General features: G+C 38.3%; 1 protein-coding gene across 3 annotated transcripts in view; it reads left to right on the top strand.

The window, feature by feature from the left end:
• The window catches only part of Fndc3a (fibronectin type III domain containing 3A), a 152,747-nt gene that overhangs the window by 39,866 nt on the left and 86,263 nt on the right, over positions 1-26,618 (top strand). For all 3 annotated transcript variants that reach the window (XM_040732668.1, XM_040732714.1, XM_040732755.1), the window contains one exon: positions 9,637-9,712. In XM_040732668.1, coding sequence (XP_040588602.1) covers positions 9,637-9,712 — 76 coding nt within the window. The remainder of the gene's footprint in view (positions 1-9,636; positions 9,713-26,618) is intronic.

A 26,618-nucleotide genomic window follows, 5' to 3' on the forward strand; every position in this document is an offset into this window, starting at 1 on the left:
AACATAAAGAAGTAAGCTACAATGCATTGACCTAAGCAAAAGCCATTCCCAAAAATTCAAGATCACTGAACTGCCTTCAGTGGATGTAAGGACTGTATGTATGTATGTATGTACACAAAATTTAGGAACACATAAAATAGCACTTGTTAGTTTATGGCCACCAATGTCAAAATACTTGGCAAAAGCAAATACTAATGTTTATGGAGAGACATATACTTAAACCAGGCTACTAAGAATTCTCCCAATGTAATTATGAACACATGTCAGATGTGTGATACTAAGAAGTAACTGAACCATATGGTAGAACATAGATTTAAAAATGGATTAATTAAGTTATGAGGTAGTTGATGAAAAGTCTAAGATAAGGCTAAGCTTTCATAAATAATAAGTCTCCAGGTCATTATTTGAGAGGTGATGGTCCAAAGATAGTTTCACAGGAAAGCTTAGTATGGGCCACATATTTTCACATAGCACTTGAGAAATCTTAAGAAAAAAAAGGTTCCAAACATGCAAACATGGAGTCAGTAATTGTTTCCTAGTACTGTAGTCTCTCAGGTGGGCAAATGCACTAAGCTGAGCTGTAGGGTGGCTGACTTGGCAGTTTAAGATTTGTTTTACTCAGAGAGTGCTGTAGGTGCTTAGTAAAACCAGATCCAGACAGAGAAACTCTCTAAAAAGATACAGTATGTTTAAAATGTACTTAGATTCTAAAGAAAGAAAAGAAAATGAGTATAGACAGTTCTAAAAAGCTAATAAAGTCTTTAAAGAGAGAGCAAAATAATATAAGAAAATAATCCACATAAAGATGGGAAATATACAGGATGTATAGATCCTATATGTTACTTTGTTGACTTTGGATTTTTTAAAATGCTAATGAACAAAAAATCTGCTGCTGAGAGACATTGGATTTTGGGAACTGATAGATTAAACCAACCTATATGTTTTAAAAATGTCCTAACTTCAGAATGGAAGTCAGAAAATAAATGTTTTGCATTGGGGGAGAGGTTGTGCCTTTGTTTCCAGAGGAAACAAAAATTATAGTTCTCTTCAAAATTGATAAAGATAAGATTTGATTGGTGTGGACCTGTAGTGATATCTTGTTTATACTCTAACAAATAAAGCTTGCCGGAAGATCAGAGGGAAGAGATAGCCACTAGTTAAACAGAGAGATCCTGTCTGTACAGATAGACAGGAAGTGAGATGGCTGGGTGGAGTGAGGAAGTGATAAGGCAGGAGGAGACAGGAGCTCATTCTCTTTTCAGCTGAGAAGTTGAGTAGGTAAGGTGGCTGTGGTTTTGTTCCTTCCTCTCTCTGATCTCTCAGCATTTCCCCCTATATTCAAGTCTGAACTTTTATTATTGAGACCTATTAGAACTCATGTTACATAGACCTGAAAATCTTGACTACAGACATGAATAAAAAAAATTAGAAAGACTGCAGCACAGGTGATATATATGCTGATTCCTCTACTATGGGACTAGCTCTGATCCTGAATGAGACATGATAAATCTTACTGACTACAAAGTCCTTATGACTTATTATTACATACTATTCTTTCATATGGCATGGATAGAGATTTATAATGTGGTTTGGGTATACAGTCCAAAAGGATTTATAAAGTTGACAAATGCCTATTACCTGCTCAAACATAGAACAAAAAAAAAATCATCTTTAGCTGGCTTGTTCACACTGCACATTCCATATGTGTGTTAATGCAGATATATATGTTACCTTTAAAAGTTTATGTGTTTTCAGAAAAAATAGAAAATAGAAATAAAGGACCAGACATAAGTGAAGACAATTAGCCTAGGTGATCCAGCTTCTCAGAATGCCTCTGTTACAGCTTCATTAAAATTCTGCATTGAGAAATGCTTCAAAGCTGTTAGCTGAGATGGTCCAGCCTCACTGGCTATCCAGTCAAGACTCAGATCAGCTCTACATTTTTTCATCACAACGCGAATAAACAAAAATAATACAGCTAGCTCTCCTACAACTTGACCATTATCCTAGTTTTTTGCAGAGTCCCTTAAAAATGCAGTCACCCCCAGACAACAGGAAGCAGTCTAGAGAATACAGTGGCTACATTACCAAGAGGTGAGGTGGATGTTTTTTGGTAGTTCAATGGATTATGCATGTTTATTATCAGTTGTGGGGATTGGTTGCAAGTTGTTACTGATCATGGTCAAAAAAAAACAAAACAATAAAGCAGGTTAGATTCACAGATTTCTTTCTAAAAAAATGGAGAGAGATATAGGAATAATAGAATAAAAGGGTAGATTGTTGAATCTTCTCTTAAACTAAAAGTAAAAATTACTATTTTAAATATTTTACATTGGTCCAGATTTTTTATATTGATACAAATGTAAGCTTATTTTTTGTACACTGTATATGTATTTCTGCTCTTTTTAAAGGTATTGTACCTATGGAGCTCATTTTAAAATGCATTGTAAAGTTATAGTCCTGAAGAGCTATTTAGGATCATAAAGAAAGACAGGTTAGTAGTTAGTCATCTATGACAATCAAACTTATAATCAAGTTAGGTATATTTGTAAGGTCAACCAAAAATATATTTTAAATAGATGATCTTCAAACACTTCAAGGATCTACAGATTATGGCATTTAAGATATTTTTTTGTAACAGAAGACTTTCCATAACAGACAAATCTGCTCCTGGCAGCACCAATTTACTTCAAAAAAGGATGATGGGCATTGAAGAACCTCCATGTGGAGTTTGCTTTCATTGTTGCAAAGCTAGACACTGGGCAGGAAACTGCCCTTGCCTGTACTCCTGATAGCATGTTATCCACATTGGACAAGCAGGCCACAAAAGAAGGTGACTGCCAAACTTTGTCAAGACAAGGTAGGACAGCCCTTCAGAATTTCCTGCTTCACTAAGACATCTCAAAGTTATACTAGACCTAGAGGCTGAAGATGGATGCCCCAGTGTTGCAGAGGTACTGTTGGTGACTGTCTAGGCAGCCAGCTATTTCTGTCATTTCTATAGTTTTGAAAGTTTTGTGCTCTGCACTTTTGGTTTACTCAGGTAATATTTTATCCTTTTTGAGTCTCGATAGAGTTTGAAGAGTAGATAGTTATACTATTTTTGTTGTTGTTACCAAACTCAGAAAAGAAACTCACAAAAGAGATGTAAAGTGGATAAGTTTGAGGGACATAATAAAAGCTTAACTTGTTTATCTAAGAAAATGTTTTGAAGTCTAAAAAGATATTTTTAGGATGGTAATGCAAGTTTTGATAGAAAGTGGTTTAGGTATAAAATTTGAGATTCATCAAGATAGGTTAGAAAATTGCCAAATACTAGATATTGTATTTTCTTACTTGATAATTATTTTTGTTATATATAGTTTTACTGTGTTAGAGTTAAACCATTTCCTTTTTATTTAGACAAAAAGGGGAAATGTGGGATATCTGTACACTGTGTGAAATGTTTTGCTATAATAGGTGTAATAAAAAGCTAAATGGCCAATAGCTAGGCAGAAGGTATAGTCTCTGTGGGATTCCCAGAAGAGAAAGAGAACCTTGGAGGAGGAGCCTAGGTATGCGGTTTCTCCAGCAGACTCAGAGCAAGTCATATGTCTTTTACTAAGAAGAGGTAACCAAGCCACATAGTAGAATATAGATTAAAAAGTTATGGGTTAATTAAATTATAACAGCTAGTTGGGGAAAAAGCCTAAACTAAGCCCAAGTGTTCATAATTAATGATAAATCCCCAGGTCATTATTTGCAGGCTGACAGTCCAAAGATAATCTGACAAGAAAGCCTACTACACAGGTACTCAAATACTTTCACATATTCAAGTAAACAGCATCGTGGTTCTCAATAGCTAAAAAGTAGATACATTCCAAACAAAGATTTCAATAAATTATGCTATATTTGTACAATGAAATATTAGCATAAAAGTTGTCTTAGTTAGGTTTTCTATTACTATGAAGAGACACCATGACCATGGCAACTCTTAAAGGAAAACATTTCATTGGGGTGGCTTACAGTTTCAGAAGCTTAGTCCATTATTATCATGGTGGGGCATGGCAGCATGCAGGCAGACATAATGCTGGAAAAATAGCTAAGTCTACTTCTTTATCCACAGGCAAAAGGAAGTGAATGTCATATTGGGCATGGCTTGAGCATATATGAGACCTCAAAGGTTGCTTCCACAGTGACACACTTCCTCCAACAAGGCCACACCTACTCCAAGAAGGCCATAGCTCCTAATAGTGCTACTCCCTATGGTCTAGGCTTTAAACACTTGAGTGGATGGGGCCAAACCTATATTCAAACAAAATGGATTGAGCACTGCTATACTACTTCAAACAGGGAAAACTTCAGAAACTTTATGCTCCACAAAAGGAGCCAGTCACAAAGATCTTGTATTTTGGCTTCCATTCACATGAAAAGTTCTCATTTAGATGGAAAATTGGTTGTTATCAAGGGCTTGAGGAAAGAAAGATCTATATTCTTTAATGGGCACAGGGTTTTGTGCTGCATAATACTGTGAGCATATGCTAATGAATTATACATTTTGATATGGTTAATTTTATGTTATCTGAATTTTGCTTCAAATAATTCATAGTACAGAAATTGATTATAACTCATTTTTAAAAATTCATAGATTTGTATTGACATTTAATTTTTCTTATTTTGAGATAGGTTTTAGGTCAGTCTAGTCTTGAAGTCCTGATCCTCCTGCCTCTGCCTCCCAACTGTTTGGAGTAAGTGTGTGCATCACTTTCCCAGACAATTAAAAAAAATTAAAGTTGAAATGGTATTGAGGGTAGAACTTAACTGTCTTTTTGACAGAAAAATGTTGGGTCATTATTTTAACATCGCAATTGTACTGTCATATTAAGAGAAGTAGGTCAGACACAGAAAGACAAATATGACATGTTTTCTCTTACATTCATAGTTTAGGGCAAATTTATTTATGTGTGCATGTGTGAGTATGTGCACCTATGTGAATGTGTGTATGTGTCAGTGTATGCATGTGTGTGTGTATAATAGGAAAGCAGAAAACGAGGAAGAAGACTAAAGTAGTGTTGTAAGTTTCAAACTAGGGTAAAGGTGAAGTTTGGTTATGAGCTTCCTCTGTTTGATAGCTGTGCCTGGCAGTTAGTTAGTTGTGCTTAACCTGATACTAAGGGAGTCTCTTAACCCAGTTCCTGCCTCTCTTATGTGTCTGTATCTTATTGCTTCCCATTGTTGTAGTTTAAACAGTGTCTGCTGTGCTACTTTTCTTGGTTGGAATTGTCCATGCTTTCTTCACATTATAACCTCCACAGTCCTATGTGTTTTCTCTCCTCTGAGTGTCCTAAATGGCTCAAACTATAAAAACTTGAAGGAAACAGACTCAGAATGATACTCTCCAGATTGGTTTAATCACCTCCTCTAAGGCTCCTTCCCTGACATCCTGGAGTGACTGTTCTGGGCTGCATGCTTACCCGCTACACATTGTTCAGATCCCTGTTCCCTCACTCGTTATTCCCCAAACTTGGGTGGCCACGTACTTGCTTCTCTTGTTACAGACTCTGGCCTCCTCAGAGCCTTGGTCTGGGATCTGTTTTCTCTTGTTCATGGTACCCACAAGAGTGTGTGACACTGTAGCAGTCCTTACTCGTCAGGACCACCAGCCCGCTAATGACAGCACTGAGACTTATTCATTATGAGAGCTCGGCCTTAGCTTATGCTTGGTTTTAACTAGCTCTTATAACTTAAATGAACCCATTTCTAGTAATCTCCCGTCTGTCACGTACTGCCCATCCTGCTTCTTCCATATCTTCTCATCTCTGTATCTAGATTCCTCCTCCTCCTCTCTCTCTCTGCCCAGAAGCCTCGCCTATACCTCCTACCTAGCTGTTGGCCATTCAGCTTTTATTATATCAGTCACAGCAATACCCCCTCACCCAGTATACAAATATCATACAACATGCCACAGATTAGCTCTTTAATAAATGATTTTTAAATAAACTTTTCTTCCTCCTTTTTATATTAGAATTTATGATAGTACTTTTTTCTTGTATTATTAGTAGCATATCACTAGTTTCAGTGTGTCATGTTTGATTTTCTTAGTTTTATCTCTCTTTGTCAGCTTTATAATGATGATTGTAATATAGAAGCTATTCATATTTTATAGAACCCCATAGTATAATCAGTATATCATAAGTAATCAATACAATTTAGTTAAGTATATATAAACACTTACTGTTTAATAATACACTACATTTTTAGGCATTATGGGAGAATAGGATGGTTTTGACAGGTTGTTTAGGTAATTAACTGATGCTTTCTCACATTAAATCTAAATGTTTAATTTACTCGTTTTGGGCAGAATTTTAAATATTTTTTAAAGGAGAAACTATAGATGCACTAAACCATAGATGCATTTTTAAAAAAAATCATGCCATAGAAAATCTTTCATAGCACAAAATGAAACCCAGCAGCTATACAGAGAAATATATGCTATGATAATTTCTTCATAGAAACATATAAAACTCTAGTGCATCAAGAAAAAATTATTTTTAAAAACCCAAAGGAAATAAATTTCTTGACTAACAGCGACCTCTTGCCAAGCACTAGAAAATACTCAGTTACTCATCTGAAAGACAGGCTAAGGGCAGGAAGAAATAGTTTGTGGAAAAAGAACTAGAAATTTCTGATATGCATACAGGAATACATTCATAAGAATGAGTGGATATGCATGCTTCTGTGAAAGACACTAAAGAGGATTCATTATTCTTCTCATATTCAGTTGTCCTTGACTGTGTAGCATCCAGATCGTAACTCCATGTTTCACATAGACAGCCATTTCTTTGTTCCCATATCTGCTTCCTGTTCAGGGATCAACACGTTAGTGTCCCTGCTGGTCCCACCTAGAGGTCGCCTGTGCTTAAAGTCACCTAGAGATCTACCTTGGATTGAAAATCTGCAGTGGGGTAGTCAGGAGCTCCCTTTCTCCTCTTTTGGGTCTTCAGACAAAGGGAACTTTCCAGTAGGCTTAAAGCCCAGTGTCTACATGTTTATGATAACATGACCAAGCCTAGATTTGGCTCTGAGGGCTACACAGGATGTAATACCAACAGATGTGCTTTATTGGAGACAATCATTATAACACGCTTCCTCACATTGCTTTATGTAGCTGGGTTTTGTTGTTGCTATGTTTTTCTGTTTTGTTTTGGGGAGTGGTGGTGGTAGTGTTGCCACCAACTCCCTCTAGAGTAGAAATTACACTGTGGGTTAATCCTGTTTTTTTTTTTCAGTTTTATATCCATCTAGAATAAGATATACTTCACTTTTTGAATAGTAAATTTTTGTTGAATGAATAAGCACAGTAATATCTAGCTAGTTTATGCTAAAAATGATTTTTTAGTAGAAGCAGCAGCAAGTATTTCTATATATATAATAAACATAATAGTACTGGTAACTAGGATTAAACTTGAAAGAAGTAAGGGTTGCTTTAATTATAGTGTGTGTTTTCACACATCTCTCACTGAGTCATCTTACACAGAAGTGGGTTTTTCTTTTTTGTTGAGATATGTTTTCACAGATGGCTTCTTATGCAGCTCAGGCTGGCCTTGAGCTCACAAGGCTGTCCCAGCCTCCTGCATGCAGGGATCATAGGAGTGTGTCACTGCAGCAACCTCTATTTGCTGACCCTTGGGAAATATCTGAGGTGCTATTGTGAGCAGGGGACCCCATTCAGTGGCATTCTTATTCTAAGTTCATTAATTTGAAATCAATTTGTATTTTCTCAAGACCTTCACCGGGTAGGTCTTGCCCTCAGGGCGCTTTCCCTGTTGTTGCAGTGAGCAAGAAGGTCCCCTTCGGTGGTGCTAGTCTCTAACAGTTACAGATATTTGTCTGCAGCTTACACTTGACCATACTACTTTCTTCTCCAAACTTCACGGTTTTCATCTTTTTGCTCTTTCTTGTGGTGGACTCGGGTCAGAGCAGAGAGCAGACCAAATGCTAGTCTGCCTTTCAAGTTTCCTGCCATATAAATCAGTCCATTACTTTTTAATTGAGCCTCACTTAAGTTCTGAGGATATGGGCACAATGAAGGCAGATTCTTTGCCAGAATATAGCATGAATGTCCTGTAAGTTATACTTTGAATGGACACAGCCTGTCATGACAGGAACATGAAGCAGCTACTCTCATTGCATCAGAAACTAGTACTTATAGGTTCTCTGGAAAGATACAAACTGTGTAACAAATTTAAAAGCCATCTTAAAAAATTCAATCAGGATGAATTAATTATAATATTTTTTACACAGTATGTCTTGAATACTTTGTCAATATGAAATAAAAAATGTGCTGATGTATTACACTTTTTTGTTATTAACCGCTCTTGAAATCTAGTTTATATTTTACTTACAGCACACCTATATAAAAGCACATTTTAAGTGCTTGATAAACTACATCTAGACCATACAATCATAAGAGAAATTAAATGTAGAAACTATAGAAAATACCACAAAGGAAAAAGACAGCATTGATGATAGGAAAATAATTTTATTAAAGGAGAAAACAAGGTGAAAACATGTTTACAACATAATATAGTAAGATATTTTTAATATGTAAAACATTTATACAAATTTCTAGGAACACTTGAAAGTCCATAAAATAAATGGTAAGGTGACATAATCAGTCATTTTACAATAGTTAGTATAAAACATAGGCATGACAATCAAATAAGGAAAATTTTCATTGAAGGTGTATTATTCAGTGGTATATTGCTTGTCCATCATGTGCAAAAGCCCTCATTTGATTCTGGCACTGAAAAACATGTGACAGGGACTGTGACATAGTAAAGCCCTTTAAAGGTAAAAACAAGCAGGACTTGTTTCCTAGTCTTTGTCACCAGGAAATCAAACTAACTAAAGAGAAGAGACCACATACATGAAGTGCTCTCTTCTCTACTGTCTATGATAATGGGAAAAATCTAGGACTGCTGAATTCCTCATCTAAGGGAGGGAGGGCTAAGGAGTTGGTGCATAGTGAGGTAGTCACTTGATTGGATACTGAAGTAATAAGTATAACGTGCAGTTCTTTTAGAATCTTACACTGTCTTATGCCGAAATTAGTAGATAAGCCAGGCTGGTGCAGATAACAAGACTAAGAATTTTATCACAATCTTCATTGTATTTAGGACTCTAGGCTTCATTTTTCCAGTTTTCTATTTTATTAAGATTCAAATATCATAAACTTAGTATATATCTTACTCATAAATGGTGGAATTAAATTCACATTTAACTTAAGATTTCATCCTAATTAAAGTGTGCTCTCCTCAAAATCTTCTCGTCAGTTTATCAATTCCTGAGTACTGTGCTGTGCTAAGTATTACAGACTCCTTACATATTCCACAAACTATGAGGTTTGGCTCCATCTTTGGGACTGAGTGAAAGTTTTTACTTCTCAGTAAATTTGCCATTAGCTTTTTTTTTTTTTTTTTCTGGTTTCTTTCTTTCTGGCCTGATTGCGACCTCTTGAAAGGTAAAACAAACATAATGTATAATCTGTAATTTTCTAAGGTTAAGTAGCTCAATCTACTCTCCAACTAGCTACTTATTTTTATATACTGATTTGCTCTTTTATAGTTTTGGTTAATTCTTTTTCCATTGTTTAAGGTTATCCTGGTCCAAGTTAACCCAGGGGAAGCGTTTACAATAAGAAGAGAAGATGGGCAGTTTCAGTGCATCACAGGTAAGGAGAGGAATTTGCTACATTTGTAACATAAAAGCAAGTCCACAATTTCTCTTTCTAGTAGGTACCAGTGCATGTGCTTGTGGTTTTTCCCTTTGTCACTATCACCCAGTCTGAGTCCTCAGTCATTTAACTATTGTAGTAGAACTCTAATTATTCTCTTTGTCATATCTTGATTGGCCTGACTATAAAATTCTGTTGTGTACATTTCTGTAATCAAAAAAATGTAAGTGAATCTAGCTAGATCCTTCAGTCTTCAAAAGATAAATTCTACTTTTTATTCTTGTTTTTGGTTCCCTCAGGCATTTTTTTCCCTCTATCTTAGAGACAGGGAGACAGGGTTTCTCTGCATATCATCCTGGCTGTCCTGAAACGTGCCTTGTAGATCATGCTGGCCTCAAACTCACAGACATCCGCCTGCCTCTTCCTCCTGCATGCTGGGATTAAAGGTGTGTGCCACCACTACCCGGCAACAGTATTGTCCTTGTTAACTATATTTCAAACCTGTCCTGCCCTGTCAGCAAGAGTTTCCATATCTAGAGGTTACCACCTGTTCCCACACTCCAGGCTATTCAAACCCATCTGCTTTAAACTCATCTCAGTTGTACTGTAATCTTTCTTTCCTGGACACTCCCCTAGCACTTCGGGACTGGGTATTTCTCAGCTGTTGGGAGCCGTCCCTTGAATTGTGGTGGATTTGGTAAGGGTCTCTGTCCTCTGCCTGCTATTTCTTTTTACCCTCCATGATATATGACAAATAGAAATCTCCCCAGACATCACTAAATACACTATGAGGAACAAAATGACCTCTAGTTGATGTCTGCCTACATGCCATCCTGTTTCCTGCAACGACAATAATGAACTAAACCTCTGAACTTTAAGTCGGCAGACATCGCTCCGGAGAGGTAGCTGAGAGTTCTACATCCAAATCAGCTGGCCGAGGACTGGGCCTGGCTTAAGCATCTGAGACCTCAAAGTCCACCTCCAGTAACAAACTTTCTCCAACAAGGCCTCACATACTCCGGCGTTTAATAGTGCCACTCCCCGTGGGCCTGTGGGGGCCATTTTCATTCAAACCACCACATTAACTAGTAAGCATATATTATTCTGTCAAGTGGTCCTGGTACCTCTAAGGCACTCAGTAAGTGGAGGTAGTGAATGCTGTGGTGCAACTGTTGATAGAAGGTAAGCCACGTCTCCTCTGGAGCCCTTGACACCAGCTATTGAGAAACTGACTCACCACGTACCTGTGTGCAACATTCCTTTCAGTTGTGTTTGGAATTATGAAATGCTTAGTCCATCTTTTCAACTCAGACCCGAACACTTGTAACTGCATTTTTTACAAGTCTTTGTATCCCTTTTGATTCTTGGACTTCTCCCTAGTAGTCATGGCTTTAAAGTATCCATGGAAGTGAGTCACAGCATACTTTGTCATCATCCAAAATGTAATACCTTTGAGGGTGAAGGACTTGCGCACACTCTGATTAGTATCAGCCATGACTGCCACAGGCAGTCCAGGATTCTCAGTGCCTCATTGCTTTCACTCTACTTACCTGACTCGCCTGTTGAATCTTTTAAAACTAACTTCTCTTTCTGGAAAAATAACTAACCCAGTGGTCTCAAATAAAACTTGAATGCTTACTAGTGTTAGAAATTGTCTAGGTCAATTGAAATACTTGGAGCAGCTGTTGAGGTGATGCACAAATAAGAAGTTATATCCCTTAAAGGATTTAGGCAAGAGAATGTACAAACTGTGTGTGTGTGTGTATTGAGAGAGAGCTTTGCCATCTTTAGTATTCTTTAGTTGAATTTTATGTTCTCACTATGACCCACATAGATTATAAATTTCTGATCACACAGCTTACTTGGATGCCTTTCAAATTATTGTCCGTAAGTATTATTTATCAAGGAATCATTTTAATTAACATGGCATTGGTTTTCCCCCAATACATTAACAGATGAAGATAGATTGTTTTATTACATTTTAAAACACAAGGACTGCTAATCGCAGTTATAACCAGACCCTGAATAATAAACATCTTATATTTTAAGAGTTAGTTTTTGGCTGTATTTTCTTAACTCATTTCAGTTGATTGTGATATCTAGCAGTGATACCATCCTGCGGGTCCAGAAGAGCTGTGTACAGTCTGCCACAATGCTCACCAGACCCCGATAGGAGCTAACTTCCATGTGAGCATTCTGTATGAGGACACATTTCTGTGCTTCCCTGGTAAACAGTCCTTTCTATATGATAGGTAATAAAAATGGGAACTTTGTTTTAAAATTACTGGGTAGATTTTTTTTAAATGAAAAAGACAGTAAAAGTGTTCTCCTTTTTGTATGTTTTCATCTATCCGGAATTATCAGACTTGCTGACTAGTTTTATATCAACCTGACACAAGCTAGAGTTGTCTGAAAGGGAACTTCAATTAAGGAAATGACTCCATAAGATCCAGCTGTAGAGTATTTTCCTAATTAGTGACTGATATGGAAGGTTCCAGCCTATTGTGGGTAGAGCCACCCCTGGGCTGCTCGTCCTGAGCTCTATAGCTATAGAACATTTCATCCGCATAAAAAAGAATATACCTTCTTCTCACCACCACATGGAACCTTCTCAAAAATCGACCACATACTTGGCAACATATCAAACCTCAGCAGCTACAAAAAAATTGGAATAACTCCATGCATCTTATCAGACCACCATGCTTTAAAATTAGGATTCAACAACAACACAAATTGCAGAAAACCTACAAACTCATGGAAATTGAATAATGCTCAACTGCACCATCCCTGGGTCAAAGAGGAAATAAAAAAAGAAATTAAAGACTTCCTCGAATTCAATGAGAATGAAGACACAACATACCCAAACCTATGGGACACTTTGAAAGCAGTGCTACGGGGGAAGTTCATAGCGCTAAATGCTCACATGAAGAAACAGGAGAACAGTTATACCAGAGAATTAACATCACAGCTGAAAGCTCTAGAACACAAAGAAGCACACTCCCCCAGGAGGAGTAGACGCCAGGAAATAATCAAATTGAGGGCTGAAATTAATAAAGTAGACACCAGGAAAACAATACAAAGAATCAACGCAACGAAGAGTTGGTTCTTTGAGAAAATCAACAAGATAGACAAACCTTTGTCCAAACTTACCAAACAGCAGAGAGTGAACACGCAAATTAACAAAATTAGAAATGAAAAGGGGGACATAACAACAGACTCTGAGGAAATCCAGAGAATTATTAGGTCATACTTTGAAAACCTGTACTCCACAAAATTCGAAAATTTAAAGGAAATGGATGACTTCCTGGACAGCTATCAATTGCGAAAACTAAATCAAGAACAGATAAGCAATTTAAATAGAACTATAACCCCTATGGAAATAGAAGCTGTCATCAAAAGTCTCCCAACCAAAAAAAGCCCAGGTCCAGATGGCCTCAGTGCAGAATTCTACCAGAAATTCAAAGAACAGCTTATACCAATTCTTCTCAAAGTGTTCCACACAATAGAAGCAGAAGGGTCTTTGCCAAACTCTTTCTATGAGGCTTCAATAACCTTGATCCCCAAGCCACACAAAGATACAACTAAGAAAGAGAACTTCAGACCAATATCCCTCATGAACATTGATGCAAAAATACTCAATAAAATACTGGCAAATCGGATCCAAGAACACATCAAAACAATCATTTACCACGATCAAGTAGGTTTCATCCCAGGAATGCAGGGATGGTTCAACATACGAAAATCCATCAACGTAATCCACCATATAAACAAGCTGAAAAACAAAAAATCACATGATCATCTCACTAGATGCTGAAAAAGCCTTTGACAAAATCCAACACCCCTTCATGATAAAGGTCTTGGAGAGATCTGGGATAACAGGGACATACTTAAACATAATAAAAGCTATATACAGTAAACCAACAGCCAACATCAAACTAAATGGACAGAAACTCAACACAATTCCTCTAAAATCAGGAACAAAACAAGGCTGTCCACTCTCTCCATACCTTTTCAACATGGTACTTGAAGTTCTAGCTATTGCCATACGACAACAAAGGGGGATCAAGGGGATACAAATTGGGAAGGAAGAGGTCAAACTTTCACTGTTTGCAGACGATATGATAGTTTACATCAGTGACCCAAAGAACTCTACCAGGGAACTCTTACAGCTGATTAACACCTTCAGCAAAGTGGCAGGCTACAAGATCAACTCAAGAAAATCAGTAGCCCTACTATATACAGATGATAAAAGGGCTGAAAGAGAAATCAGAGAAACATCACCCTTTACAATTGCCACAAACAACATAAAATACCTTGGGGTAACGCTAACCAAACAAGTGAAAGACCTGTGTTGTAAGAACTTTGAATCTTTAAAGAAAGAAATTAAAGAAGCCCTCAGAAAATGGAAAGATCTCCCATGCTCTTGGATAGGTAGGATCAATGTAGTAAAAATGGCAATCCTGCCAAAAGCAATCTACAGATTCAATGCAATCCCCATTAAAATCCCAGCACAGTTCTTCACAGACCTTGAAAGAACAATAATCAATTTTGTATGGAAAAACAAAAGACCCAGGATAGCCAAAACAACCCTGTTCAACAAGGCAACGTCCGGAGGCATCACCATCCCTGACCTCAAGCTCTATTATAGAGCTATAGTCCTGAAAACAGCTTGGTATTGGCACAAAAATAGACAGGTAGACCAATGGAATCGAATTGAAAACCCGGGTATTAACCCACACACGTACGAACATCTGATCTTTGACAAAGAAGGTAAAAATATACAATGGAATAAAGAAAGCATCTTCAACAAATGGTGCTGGCATAATTGGAGACTGGCATGTAGAAGAATGCAGATCGATCCATGTCTATCGCCATGCACAAAACTTAAGTCCAAATGGATCAAAGACCTCAACATAAATCCAGCCACACTGAACCTCTTAGAAGAGAAAGTGGGTGGTACCCTTGAACGAATTGGTACAGGAGACAGCTTCCTGAACATAACACCAGTAGCACAGGCAGTAAGATCAACAATTAATAAATGGGACCTACTGAAACTGAGAAGCTTCTGTAAGGCAAAGGACACAGTCAGCAAGACAAAAAGGCAGCCCACAGAATGGGAAAAAATATTCACTAATCCCACATCTGACAGAGGGTTGATCTCCAAAATTTACAAAGAACTCAAGAAGCAAGTCTCCAAAACACCAAAGGACCCTATTAAAAAGTGGGCTGCAGAACTAAATAGAGAGTTTTCAATAGAGGAGTCTAAAATGGCTGAGAGGCACTTGAAAAAGTGCTCAACATCCTTAGCCATCCGGGAAATGCAAATCAAAACAACTCTCAGATACCATCTCACCCCTGTCAGAATGGCTAAAATCGAAAACACCAATGACAATTTATGCTGGAGAGGATGTGGTGAAAGGGGGACACTCCTCCATTGCTGGTGGGAGTGCCAACTGGTTCAGCCACTTTGGAAATCAGTGTGGAGATTCCTCAGAAAAATGGGAATAAACCTACCACAAGACCCAGCAACTCCACTCTTAGGCATATATCCAAAAGATGCCCATTCATACAACAAAGATGTCTGTTCCACTATGTTCATAGCAGCTTTATTTGTAATTGCCAGAACGTGGAAGCAACCTAGATGTCCCTCACCTGAAGAGTGGATAGAGAAAATGTGGTACATCTACACAATGGAGTACTATTCAGCAGAAAAAAATAATGGAATCATGAGATTCGCAGGCAAATGGATGACACTAGAAGAAACCATCCTGAGTGAGGTAACCCACTCACAAAAAGAGAAACATGGCATGTACTCTCTCATATATGGATTTTAGACATAGATCTGGGGAGTGCCAGCCTACAATCCTATGGCCAGAGAGTCTGGGAAACAGAAACTTTATTTAGTGGCTGATCGAAGAAGAGGCAGACTCCCTTGGTTAAGTACTGAGCTGAACTCAAGAAAGCCAGTAACAGAGAGGGAGGACTGATGATCAAAGGGATTAAGACTGGGCTGGTCTAACCCCCAGAAACAGCTGACCAGACAAAGGTTAACTCTTGAATCCCAGGCATTAGCCTGGGAAGCCAGCATGGGACTGATCAAGACCCCCTGAATCTGGGTGTCAGTGAAGAGGCCTAGGGATTCTATTGAGCCTTGGACAGCAGATCAGTACCCATCCCAAGTATACACACGGACTTTGGACTCCAATAGAACAATGTGAGGTGCACCCTCACCCTGAACTCTTGGGAAAGGGTCTAGGCCCTGCCCTGTATGAAATGACACACTATGGACACCCCCATGGAGGGCCTCACCCTCCCTGGAGAAATGAGGGGATAACGGGGGGGGGGGGTAGGGCACGGGAGGAAGGGAGGGAATGGGAGAGGGACCTGGAACTGACTTGTGAAGCAACCTTGATTCTTATCTAAATTTAAACTGGAAAATAAAATTAAAAAAAAAAAGAAAATGCAGACTGAGCAAGCTATAATGAGGACACCAGCAAGCAGCACCTTCCATGGCCTCTGAATCAACTCCTGCCTCCAAATTGCTGCCCTTTTTGAGTTTCTGTCATGGCTTCAATGATGAGCAGTGATTTGGAAGCATAGGCCAAATAAACCCTTTCCTCCCCCAGCTTGCTTTTGGTCATGGTGACTCATCGTAGCAATAGAGATGATAACTAAGACATCAGGTATGTAGGCTAAAGAGATAGCAGTGAGCAAGGGAAAACTGGTTTGCAGAGACGACCCCAGGAGGGAAGCTTACTGGGTACTTGGACTCATGTCTTCCTCTCTCCCATCAGAAGTGTCTGTCCTTTGCCAAGACACTTCCCTGACTGGTGCTGTAGATAGGAGAAAAAGCAGCAATGAGAGAAGTAGCCAGGCAGTGAAGCTTAGAGGAAAAAGAGTGCCCTTGTGGCCTTTTCTCATAACAGAAAATTTCTAAAGGAGTGTGTAAAGAACGAGGTAGTCTAGCATAAATAAGTGTTTGAATTACTTCCTTCCTTAGGAGGTTTATTACTTAACAAAAATTCATAGAAAGAACTTTAGAGACCTAAATTATCACCACCTTTGATTGGAGGTTCACAATTTGAGATAGTTATGGATAGAGCTTGATGCAGTACCATTTTTACCAGCATGCTTCCGCGGAGGGAAAAATAACTAGTCTTATATTCTTTGTGAGCTTATTAAATCTTCCGAAGTGTACAGTGCTAGTTCCTGGGAATTGGGGGAAATCAAGACACAGTTTTTTTTTTTTTTCCGTTTTACGAGACAGGGTTTCTCTGTATTGTTTTGGAGGCTGTCTGTCCAGCCTGGCCTCGAACTCACAGAGATCCACCTGCCTCTGCCTCCCGAGTGCTGGGATTAAAGGCATGCGCCACCACCGCCCAGCAACACAGTTCTTTTTTATGACCATAATATAATAAAGCTAGGGATGTAGCTAGTGGAAGAACATTTGCCCAACAAGGGCAAGGATCCTAGCCCTGTAAATGAAACAGAACAAAGGAGTTTATTAGTTAAGGAAAGAAAAAGTGAGCAATTCTATCAGAATAAACAGCCAGTCTGTTTAGTGCACGTGGTGCTACAAGACTATACAACAAAGGTCCAGTAATAGTAGTTACGGACAGAACATTCTTCCCAGATGCATGATGTCTTTAAGGAAACTGGCAGTTGGCAAGATAGACAAAGAGCCTCCAGGTATTTTAGATAGAGATGAGAGTATTCAAAAACAGCATAAGGAAAGAGTGACTTGAATTATTTGAATAGCCTTGAATTTTATTGTGAGGGTGTGGAAGAACTCTGGAGGGGAGTGGAAAGCTGGAGCCCATCTGCTTGTCGTGCCTCGGCCTGCCAGTGCTGGGGTTATAGGTATGCTGGTGCATAGTTCATTCTGGACTTTCTGAGCACTCTTCTGGTTTCCTCATGCTGCTGCACCTCTGATCCTTGGGCAAGTTAGTCCCTGCTGACTGCTCTCCAGTTTATCCTTCTGCTTATTATTGACTTTATTTGTACTCCCTGATTGGACCTGTGCCACATTGACTTAGACCAGTGCTTCTCAACCTTCCCAATGCTCCTACCCGTTAGTACAGTTACTCATACTGTATTGACCTCCAACTACAAAATTCAGTTACTACTTCATAGGCAAACCTCTCTCTTCAAAATTATGTACATTACAGTTCATAACAGTAGCAAAATTACAGTTACAAAGGAGCAAGGAAAATAATTTTATGGTTGAGTGTCATGCTAACATTAGTATTCATAACAGTGATAAATAATATTCATAGTAGTGATAAATACTGATATGTAGTTATGTCTTTGGTGTGATGATTTAGAATTTTTGAGTATATGCTCAAGAATGGTAGAGTTAGACTGTATGATAAGTTTAGGGTTTTAAAAATGTTTATTTTTTGTGTGCATGTGTGTGTGTTGTGTATGTGGGTGATGATGAGTGTGCCACAGCACACATTTGGACATCAGAAGACAGTTTAAAGGTTCTCCCCACCATGTGGGTTCTGCCGATCAAAGTCATGTTATCAAGCCTTGTAAGTACCTTTGCTTGCTGAACTGTCTCACCAGCCCTCAATTCCAGCTCTCATGTGTCCTCTAACCTGATTATTCCAATGGATATGAGATGTGCTGGCTTGCCTTCCCTCCAGGGATGTGTAAGGGTTCTTCTGCACAGCCCTCAGCAGTTCTTGTTACTTGTTTCCTTGGTGACAGCTGTTCACCTGTGGTAAGATGGAGTCTTAAAGAAGTTTTGATTAGCATTCTCCTCATGGAAATACTTATACATCAGTTGTATTTCTTCCTTTGGAACCTCTCTTCAGTTAATTAGCTCATGTATTGATTGCATTTTATGTTGTTTTGTTCTTTTGGTGTGTGTGTGTGTGTGTGTGTGTGTGTGTGTGTGTGTGTGTGTTTCCTTTTTAGAATCTTTATTTATCCCTTGTCAGATACATACTTGGAAAATATTTTCTCGAATTCTTTTTAAGTTCATGCCATCCTATTGTCAATTCCTGTGATTTGCTATTAAAGCCCATTTTATAGTCAAGGTCTCTATTGCTGTGATGAACACAATGCCCAAAAACAGCTTGGGGAGGAAATGGTATATTTGGCTTACACTTCCATACCACAATCCATCACTGAAAAAAATAAGGACAGGAAACAGGGTAGTAACCTGGAGACAGGAGCTGATGCAGCGGCAGTGCAGAAACACTGCTTACCGGTTTGCTCCCCATGGCTTGCTGAGCCTGCTTTCTTATAGAACCCAGGACCACCAGCCCAGAGGATGGCATCCTCCACAATGGACTGGGCCCACCCACATCAAACAATACTTTACAAAATTTCCTACAGTCCGATCTTATGGAGGCTTTGTTTTCTTTCATTGGTGGTTCCTGTCTCTCCAATGACTCTAGCTTGTGTCAAGTTGATATAAAACTAGCCAGCCCAGAGTCCTTTTCAGAAATCCTTTGCCTATGACTATGTTTTAAGATACTTTGCATACTTTCTCCTAGCAGTTTCATTAAAGTTTTTATTTATGTGTATGTGTCTATGTGCCTGTGTGCCATGTGCTTGTGGACACCAGAAAATGATGTTGGATCATTGTTGTAAGCTATTCAGTGTGGGTGCTGGGAATTGAACCTGGATCCTCGAGAAGAGCAAAAATTCTCTTGACTGTTACTCCATCTACATATTCCTTTGATCCATCATGAATTAATTTTATATAGATTGAAAGATGGGTCTAGTTTCATTCAATTTTCCCAGCATCATTTATTAAAGACTCTGTCTTTCTATAGAGTCATATTTGACAACTTTTGTTTAGAATTAGGTAGCTGTATGGGTCCTTTATTCTAGTCTCTTGGTCTACATGCCTGTTTTTGCTATTTGTAGTACTATGGCTCTATGATAGGACTGAAGATTGGCTACTGTGGTATCTTTAATATTGCTCTTTCTGCTAAGGATTGCTTTGGATATTTTGGTGGCTTTTGTGTTTCTGTGTGAATTCCCCACTTCTCTGAAAAGTGCCATTGGAATTTTAAATTTTTTTATTTTTATGTGTGCAGTAGGCACAAGTTTTACAGCATAAAATGTGGGGATCCAAGGACAACTTTGTAGAAACAGTTCTAGGACATTCCAGGAATTTAACTCTGGTCACCCGGCTCAGGCTTGCACAGCAAAACCTTTGCCTACTGACCTACCTCATTGACTCAGAATGTCATTGGAATTTTGTTGGGAAATGCATTGAGTCTGTACATTGCTTTGGTCATGAAGCCATTTTCACAGTATTAAACCTTATCACCCATGAGCCCCTATAGGCTCATGGTCATCATATGATGTAAAATATATTGAGTGCAACTTTAAAAGCTACCATATTCTTTTGTCAGTGCAGACACTGTTTGAAAGGTTAAAGTCCAGGATCTCCTACGAGAGTCAAGGTAATCTGTTATCTGTAACACAGCCCTCTTTCCATAAAACTAAAAAAACAAAAAAAAAAACAAAAAAAAACTAATGCACAAACAAACAATCAAACAAAATGTCAATTACATACTTCTGATATCCAGTGGCACAGAATGTACATTTCTGTTTCCAAAGGAAGGAATAAGGGCATTGAATCCTGTAGTGTGATGTCCAATATTTAGGGCTTCAGTTTCAAAGAGTTAGGTGTCTCTGCCTCTCCAACTATGCTGCCTGCAACATACATTGGCAGGAAGCTAGCTTATGACATTTCACATGCACAAAGGAAACAGAGAACCATACAAAACATCTGAATCAGTTGATCAACCTTGTAAATACACAAGCCTGTGGAATCCATTCCTCATTCAAACCACAACAGAGCATTTTTCTTTTAGTGTCTGTCTTCTTCTATATCTCCAGTCTTTAAAATTTATTAATCTATTGTGAATGAGACTTTCCCATTATTTTTTGCTGTATTGTTGTTGGCAATTACATGAGATATCAGATTTTGGATGTTGATTGTTACTTTGCTGCTTTCCTGAAAGTTGTTGAATGAATTTGGTAGTGTTCCTTCCCTTTCTGTTAGATGAAAAGTTTAAGAGGCATTGGTGTTATTTAAGGGTTTCATAGAATTTTGAATTCACCAGACCCTAGGTTTTTTTTTGTTGATGTTGGGATACTTTTTATTACTGCTTCAACCTTATATCTTGTTATGGGTATTTTTGGTAGATCATATGTGTTTTTTGATGTATAGATTTTCAGATGTTTTGTTATTGATCCTTTGATTTCACTGGAATCAGCGGTAGCTTCTTACTCATTAATTGTATTAATTTTGGTGTTTTTTTTCTTTTAGTTAGTTTGCTAGATGTTTGCCAGTCTTGTTGATCTTTCTTGGTTCTGTGAATTGATCTTCTAGGCTAATTATTTTTGGCCTGTTCATAACTTTGTTTCTTATCACTTCATGCATTTAATGTTTGTCATATATCTGATTTTTCTAAATCCATGAGTTTCATCAACAGGTTGACACCCGTGATTTTTTTTAATGTAGGCATTCATAGCTATAACCTTTATTCTTAGATCTGCTTTAGCTGTATACCCTTAGGTGAGTTGTATTATCATTTTCATTTGATTCTATGAATTTTTGATTTCCTCCTTAACTTTCTCAGTGGGCCATATCTTTTTGGACATGATGTGGAAACACTAAACTTAAGATATAGGCCAGATGTCATATTCCTAGTTATGTTAACCATAGATTAACCAGATTTAATTTAAACATATGTAGTTATATAAATATACATAAACATACATACACTGCACACATATACATTTGTGTTACCCAATTTCATTTCAGTAAAATTCATTCATTCTTTCACTGTTTAGTAAGAGACAAAGATGAGTAAGCAAGAGCTCTTTAGTTCCTTGAGCATTTTTAATGGACGTTTATGCATATTTCTGGGAAAGTAAAATAAAAGTACATTATTGTCATGACACTTTATTTTTGTCATGTGTGTTACCTGGAACTGTTTTCTGGGGCCCTCTCCCTGAGCATTTTAAATTAATATCTTTGGCAAAAATAAAGGACATAGTTTTGAAACTTTTAAGTATCAGGAATCTGAAAAGATAACTCATAGAATCAAATAAATGTTAATTTTTAAAAAATCAACATTTTAAAAGATAGAAATTAAAAAACAACAGGATCAAATTTAATCAATGATTAAGTTCTACAGTTTGATATTTTAAGTTAACCAAACTATAAAGGAATATGTTACTAAAGACTCCTTTTGAGCCAGGTGGTGGTGGCACATGCCTTTTATCTCAGCACTTGTGAGCCAGAGGCAGGTGAATTTCAGTGAGCTTGAGGCCAAACTGGTCTACAAAATGAGTTCCGGGACAGCCAGGACTGTCACACAGAGAAACGCTGTTTTGTAAAACAAAATAGAACAAAAGATTCTATTTGAAGTTGACTTACCTGTCTGTTAATCAAAAAATGATTTAAGATTTCCTGTTCCTCCTAATAGTTGGGCCAAATGGAGTAACAGACAGTGCACTGTTGGGAGCAGAGTATAGGGCAGTGGTAGCCTTAGTGTGAAATTCAGAACCTAGACTTAGTAAGGAACACATCACACAGGCTATTAGCCAAATGCAGGAAGTCAGAGTCCAATCAAAGTGAGGAGGGAGTTCACAGGAAGGCTGTCTCACACAATCAGAGACTAAGGAGATGAGGAGGGTACCCTTAGGAAAGAGGCCGCATGGTTTGTGGTAGTTGAACCTGAGAAGTTTGGTTTCTTTCCAGAAATTGATGGCAAGATTCTGAAGATACCATTTACTTAAGTCAGAGGACATGGAGAAATGAAGCTGGTACTGACCTGGAAGCTTCATCTCTACTGGCTAGCTTTCATAGTGCCAGAAGACGCTATGCATTGTGGGGTGGGAAGGAGGAGTAATCAATACTCTTACCCATATGTGAACCCTATAAACAAGATAAGACTATTGATGCAGTAATAGTATGACTGCTGTCAGAGTAACCAACTTCTTCCTGATTGGACTTAAGGACCACTTGACAAGATATACTATGGGAGAATCTACTATTATTCTAAGTGAACATATTATTAAACTGCTACATAAATGTGTATCCTTACACCCAGTACCCATGTATTAGTGTAGCTCTCAAGAAACACTGGGAGAAAAGAAACATTATAAGAACTAGAGAGAGTAGAATACTGCTGTGAAACTTTTTTTTCTGGACCTAATAGGGCCATTGCAAACAGAGCAGTGACTGTGTATGCACAAGATTAGCACAAGATCAAGCCAGCCAGTATCCTAGCATGGGTGGGGAAAGGGCTCATGAAGTCATACCTGTAGCTGAGGAACTGTTGTCAGTTAATGCCTGTGGTGAGAGAGAGATTGAGAGTCACTTTTCCTCTACATACAACCGCTATTAGGTTGCTCATGTCCTGGTAGGTTGCCCCACATCCACACATGTATTGGCAGCACTAAGTGAACTCAGTGTATTTGAAAATAAGACCAAAGCAGTACATGAAGTTGAGAAGGAAAAGTGATGGGAGGGGTATGGGAAAGAGTTGAAGGAAAGAGAGTGGGGCCAGATTTAATCAAAATTCATTATATTCCTTTGTGAAAATCTTGAACAATGAAAAAAGCCCTGAGCATGATAAAAGTTCCTTTAACACTATGGAGGATGACTAACCAGAGCTCAAAGATTGGGGAGACTATTTCTGTGGAAGAGTTGCCTGATGGGGATCGAAGACAGTCTCGCAGGTTTAGACTGTCCATGTGCAAGAGCTGTTTGAGGTCGATAGTGGGAGCTGAGTGTGATCATTTTTTTTTAAAGGCACAGTAAGGTACGAAGTCCTTTTCTGAAAGCCATAATTGTACTCTTGAGTCTTCTCTACTGAAAACCCAATACACGTTTGCTTTGGTGCAGACACCACTTCTAACTAGAGTTAGGTAGCCAGTCACCATTGCCTACTAGATCATCATGTGTAGGAGGGATGCTCTTTGCATCACACAGTGATGACTCAGATACACAGAAGAGCTTAAGAGGCAGTGGCAAGAGAGGAAGGCTTAACTTTATAAATAGAAATTGCTTATTTTAGTGGGGCTTGAATGAAATGAGTCATCTTATTGAATCTCATTTTCAAAAGAAAAATGAATGAAGTCTTAGAGTACAGAAATAGAAATGTAAATTCAAGACAGCTGATGATCTATGCAGGTTAAATGGTGTCCTGTTAACATATTTGAAAGAAGTATTAACAAATTGCGATTTTCCCAAGAAACTTAGGCCAGAAGAACATACACATTTTTGTGAAATCATTATTATTATACTATAGAGACCCATATAACCTAGAAAAGAAAACTATGTTTGAGTACACTGTTTTCTGTACCTTGTGAGAGACCAGCCAGTGTAGGGGGGTAGATTTTGCCTTTTGACTAAGGGAATAATGTCCAATCATTCTGGCTGCATGTAAATGGAGTCATTCATTACAGTCACACGAGGATGCTCCATTTGTGTGTGTGTGTGTGTGTGTGTGTGTGTGTGTGTGTGTGTGTGTGCGTGCGTGCGTTTTGCTTGGATGTACTATAAAAGCAGTTCTTGCAAGAAAAGCAAGTTTGATTAGATGAATTCTGGTGCTTACCATAACTAAAGATTCTTTGATTCCAAAATAAAGTCTTTAATTAGACTGAGACCTTGTTAGTTAATTATGGGAATGCATACTCTGAATGAGAATCTTAAATTTAACAGCATACCTGTGCATAGGCCTACTTTACAGAGTACCTGAGCTGGTAAATGGTTATTGCTCATAGAACACCCATAAGCCAACTGTGAGTTAAATAACTTACTGACATCCACTGTCCATTAATGAACATATAGTAGAGAAATGACCACTAAAATGTCTGAATCTTACTTTTAATAACTTTATTAGCCAAAGTAAACTCTAGAATTTTGTTCTTTATACATTGCTTAGAAAATCTTAACTATCCTGGGAACTGCCTTAAAATACAGGTAGCTATTTCTTAGACATTGGAAGTCACCTAACAATATCAAAACATTTACCTGTTATAGGAATGTTATACTAATGAGGAAAACATAAATACTATAAGAGTGACTCAGAATATTGGTTTTGAAAATTAGTCTAGTATATGAAATGAATCAAGCATATTATCCATTCGTAAAATCAGCTCCCTTTTTTTTCTACTGAGTGACTGTGACTCATCCAGAGTACATTCTGAAATAGTCCTTATTCTTCCCAAAAGCTATTCGAGTGTTACTTTTCAAAAGAAACGATTTTGTATACAACTGAGTTAGGGTTACATTGCAACATTTATACTTTAAAATATAGGCAAGCTGATTTGACTATATTTGTCAGTTTTTCTTCTGTGTTTTCTCCTGTCATACTGGCAAACCTCCGTCGTTTTGATATATATTAACATTCAGATTAAAAGATATATAGCAGCTAAATAAGCTAAACACAAAAAGACAAATACCAAATTTTTCAGTTTATTTGTGTTACTAAGAGTAGTCATAGTCATAGAGGCATAATGTGCAATGGTGGTTGCTAGGACTTAGGGAAGGGAGAATAGGGAGTTGTTTCTCAGTGAGCACATAGTTTTAGTTCTAATGCTGGGTAGAGGTGGTGGCTACTCTCTGCCCCTGAACTCAAGGAGGCTTGAGTCTCAGTCTCTTGTAACTCTAAAAAACCCTCTTTGGTGTCCTGAACTACCTGGCGGTGAAGAACCTTATCTGTCAAAAGTGCACCCCTCACTAATCTCCATAAGGAGAATGTGGTAGGGGGCAAGGACTCAGATCCCTCTTTTCGTAAAAGTCTATGAAGATCACGGCGAACCTCCTCCCAATCTGGGATATTTAAGCTTCCCCCAGTAATGAACCATGGACTGGCTCATTCGATTGATTTTAGAAAGCCTTCTAGGGTTTTAGACTTAACTGCAGTCCCATGTCCTTTAAGTAACTTTTTAAATTGATACTGTAATGATTCTAGCTTCCTGGAACTATTCCCCATCGTTTCTTAACCCCCTCCACTTACCTCGCTTTCACGATCTCGGTGGAACCTCCAATTGCTGCGTCCACTGCGCAGCCTGTGTCTGAGAACATGCGGAGGGTTTCGGGGATTGATGACACAGACCCGAAGGCTCCTCAAGAAGGCTCTCCTTTATTCCTACTCTGGCTGGTTATTATATACCCTGACACCAGAGGTGGATGTGCGTGGGTCTGAAGGTGCTGTTAGTCTTTGGAAAAGGTCAAGGACAGGGCAGTTCCCGTGGGCAAGCCCTTTTCAGGAACTTATTGCCCCGGGCATTGTATTGTTTTTAGTAAACATGTTTTTAGTAAACATTGTCTTACAGCTGCCTACTCCCAGGCAGATGGGGAAGTAGGTCTCTGCTCAAGGTCTGGTGTCCCCACAAATGAACATGCATCAAGTACTGAACAACTGCAGTTGTTAAAATACAAATTTTATATATGTATGTGTGCAACAATTATAAAGTTAATTTGTTTAAAAAAACTTTCAAAGTAGCAGACATCTGAAATAGTTATAGATTTCAAAGATGGCCCAAGGTTATTGTCCACCATTGTATAAAACCCTATATAATCCTCAAAACTCAGTTTGATAATTTTACTTCTCTGATTAGGTTATGTTCTGTGTGCAGTTGACTTTTAAGAGGTTAGGATGAATCTTACCTAATCATTTGAGCTTTTTAAAAGGATAAGTGTCCTCTGAGAGAAGGACATCAGAAGCAATGCAAGGCTTGCAACAAGGTCAAGAGTTTGTCTGCTGGCCTTCAAGATGAAGTGTGGACCAGAAAAGGACTTGGAGTGAGTCTGAGGAGCCATCTGTGGCCCTCCGATGATAACCAGAAGGAAGTGGCTCCCTTGTGCTTACAGTTCTAAGACCGAGTACTTCCGAGCCACACAACTTTAGAA

The sequence above is a fragment of the Mesocricetus auratus genome, unplaced genomic scaffold (genome assembly GCF_017639785.1).
Source record: "Mesocricetus auratus isolate SY011 unplaced genomic scaffold, BCM_Maur_2.0 Super-Scaffold_2245, whole genome shotgun sequence".
Lineage (NCBI taxonomy): Eukaryota > Metazoa > Chordata > Mammalia > Rodentia > Cricetidae > Mesocricetus > Mesocricetus auratus.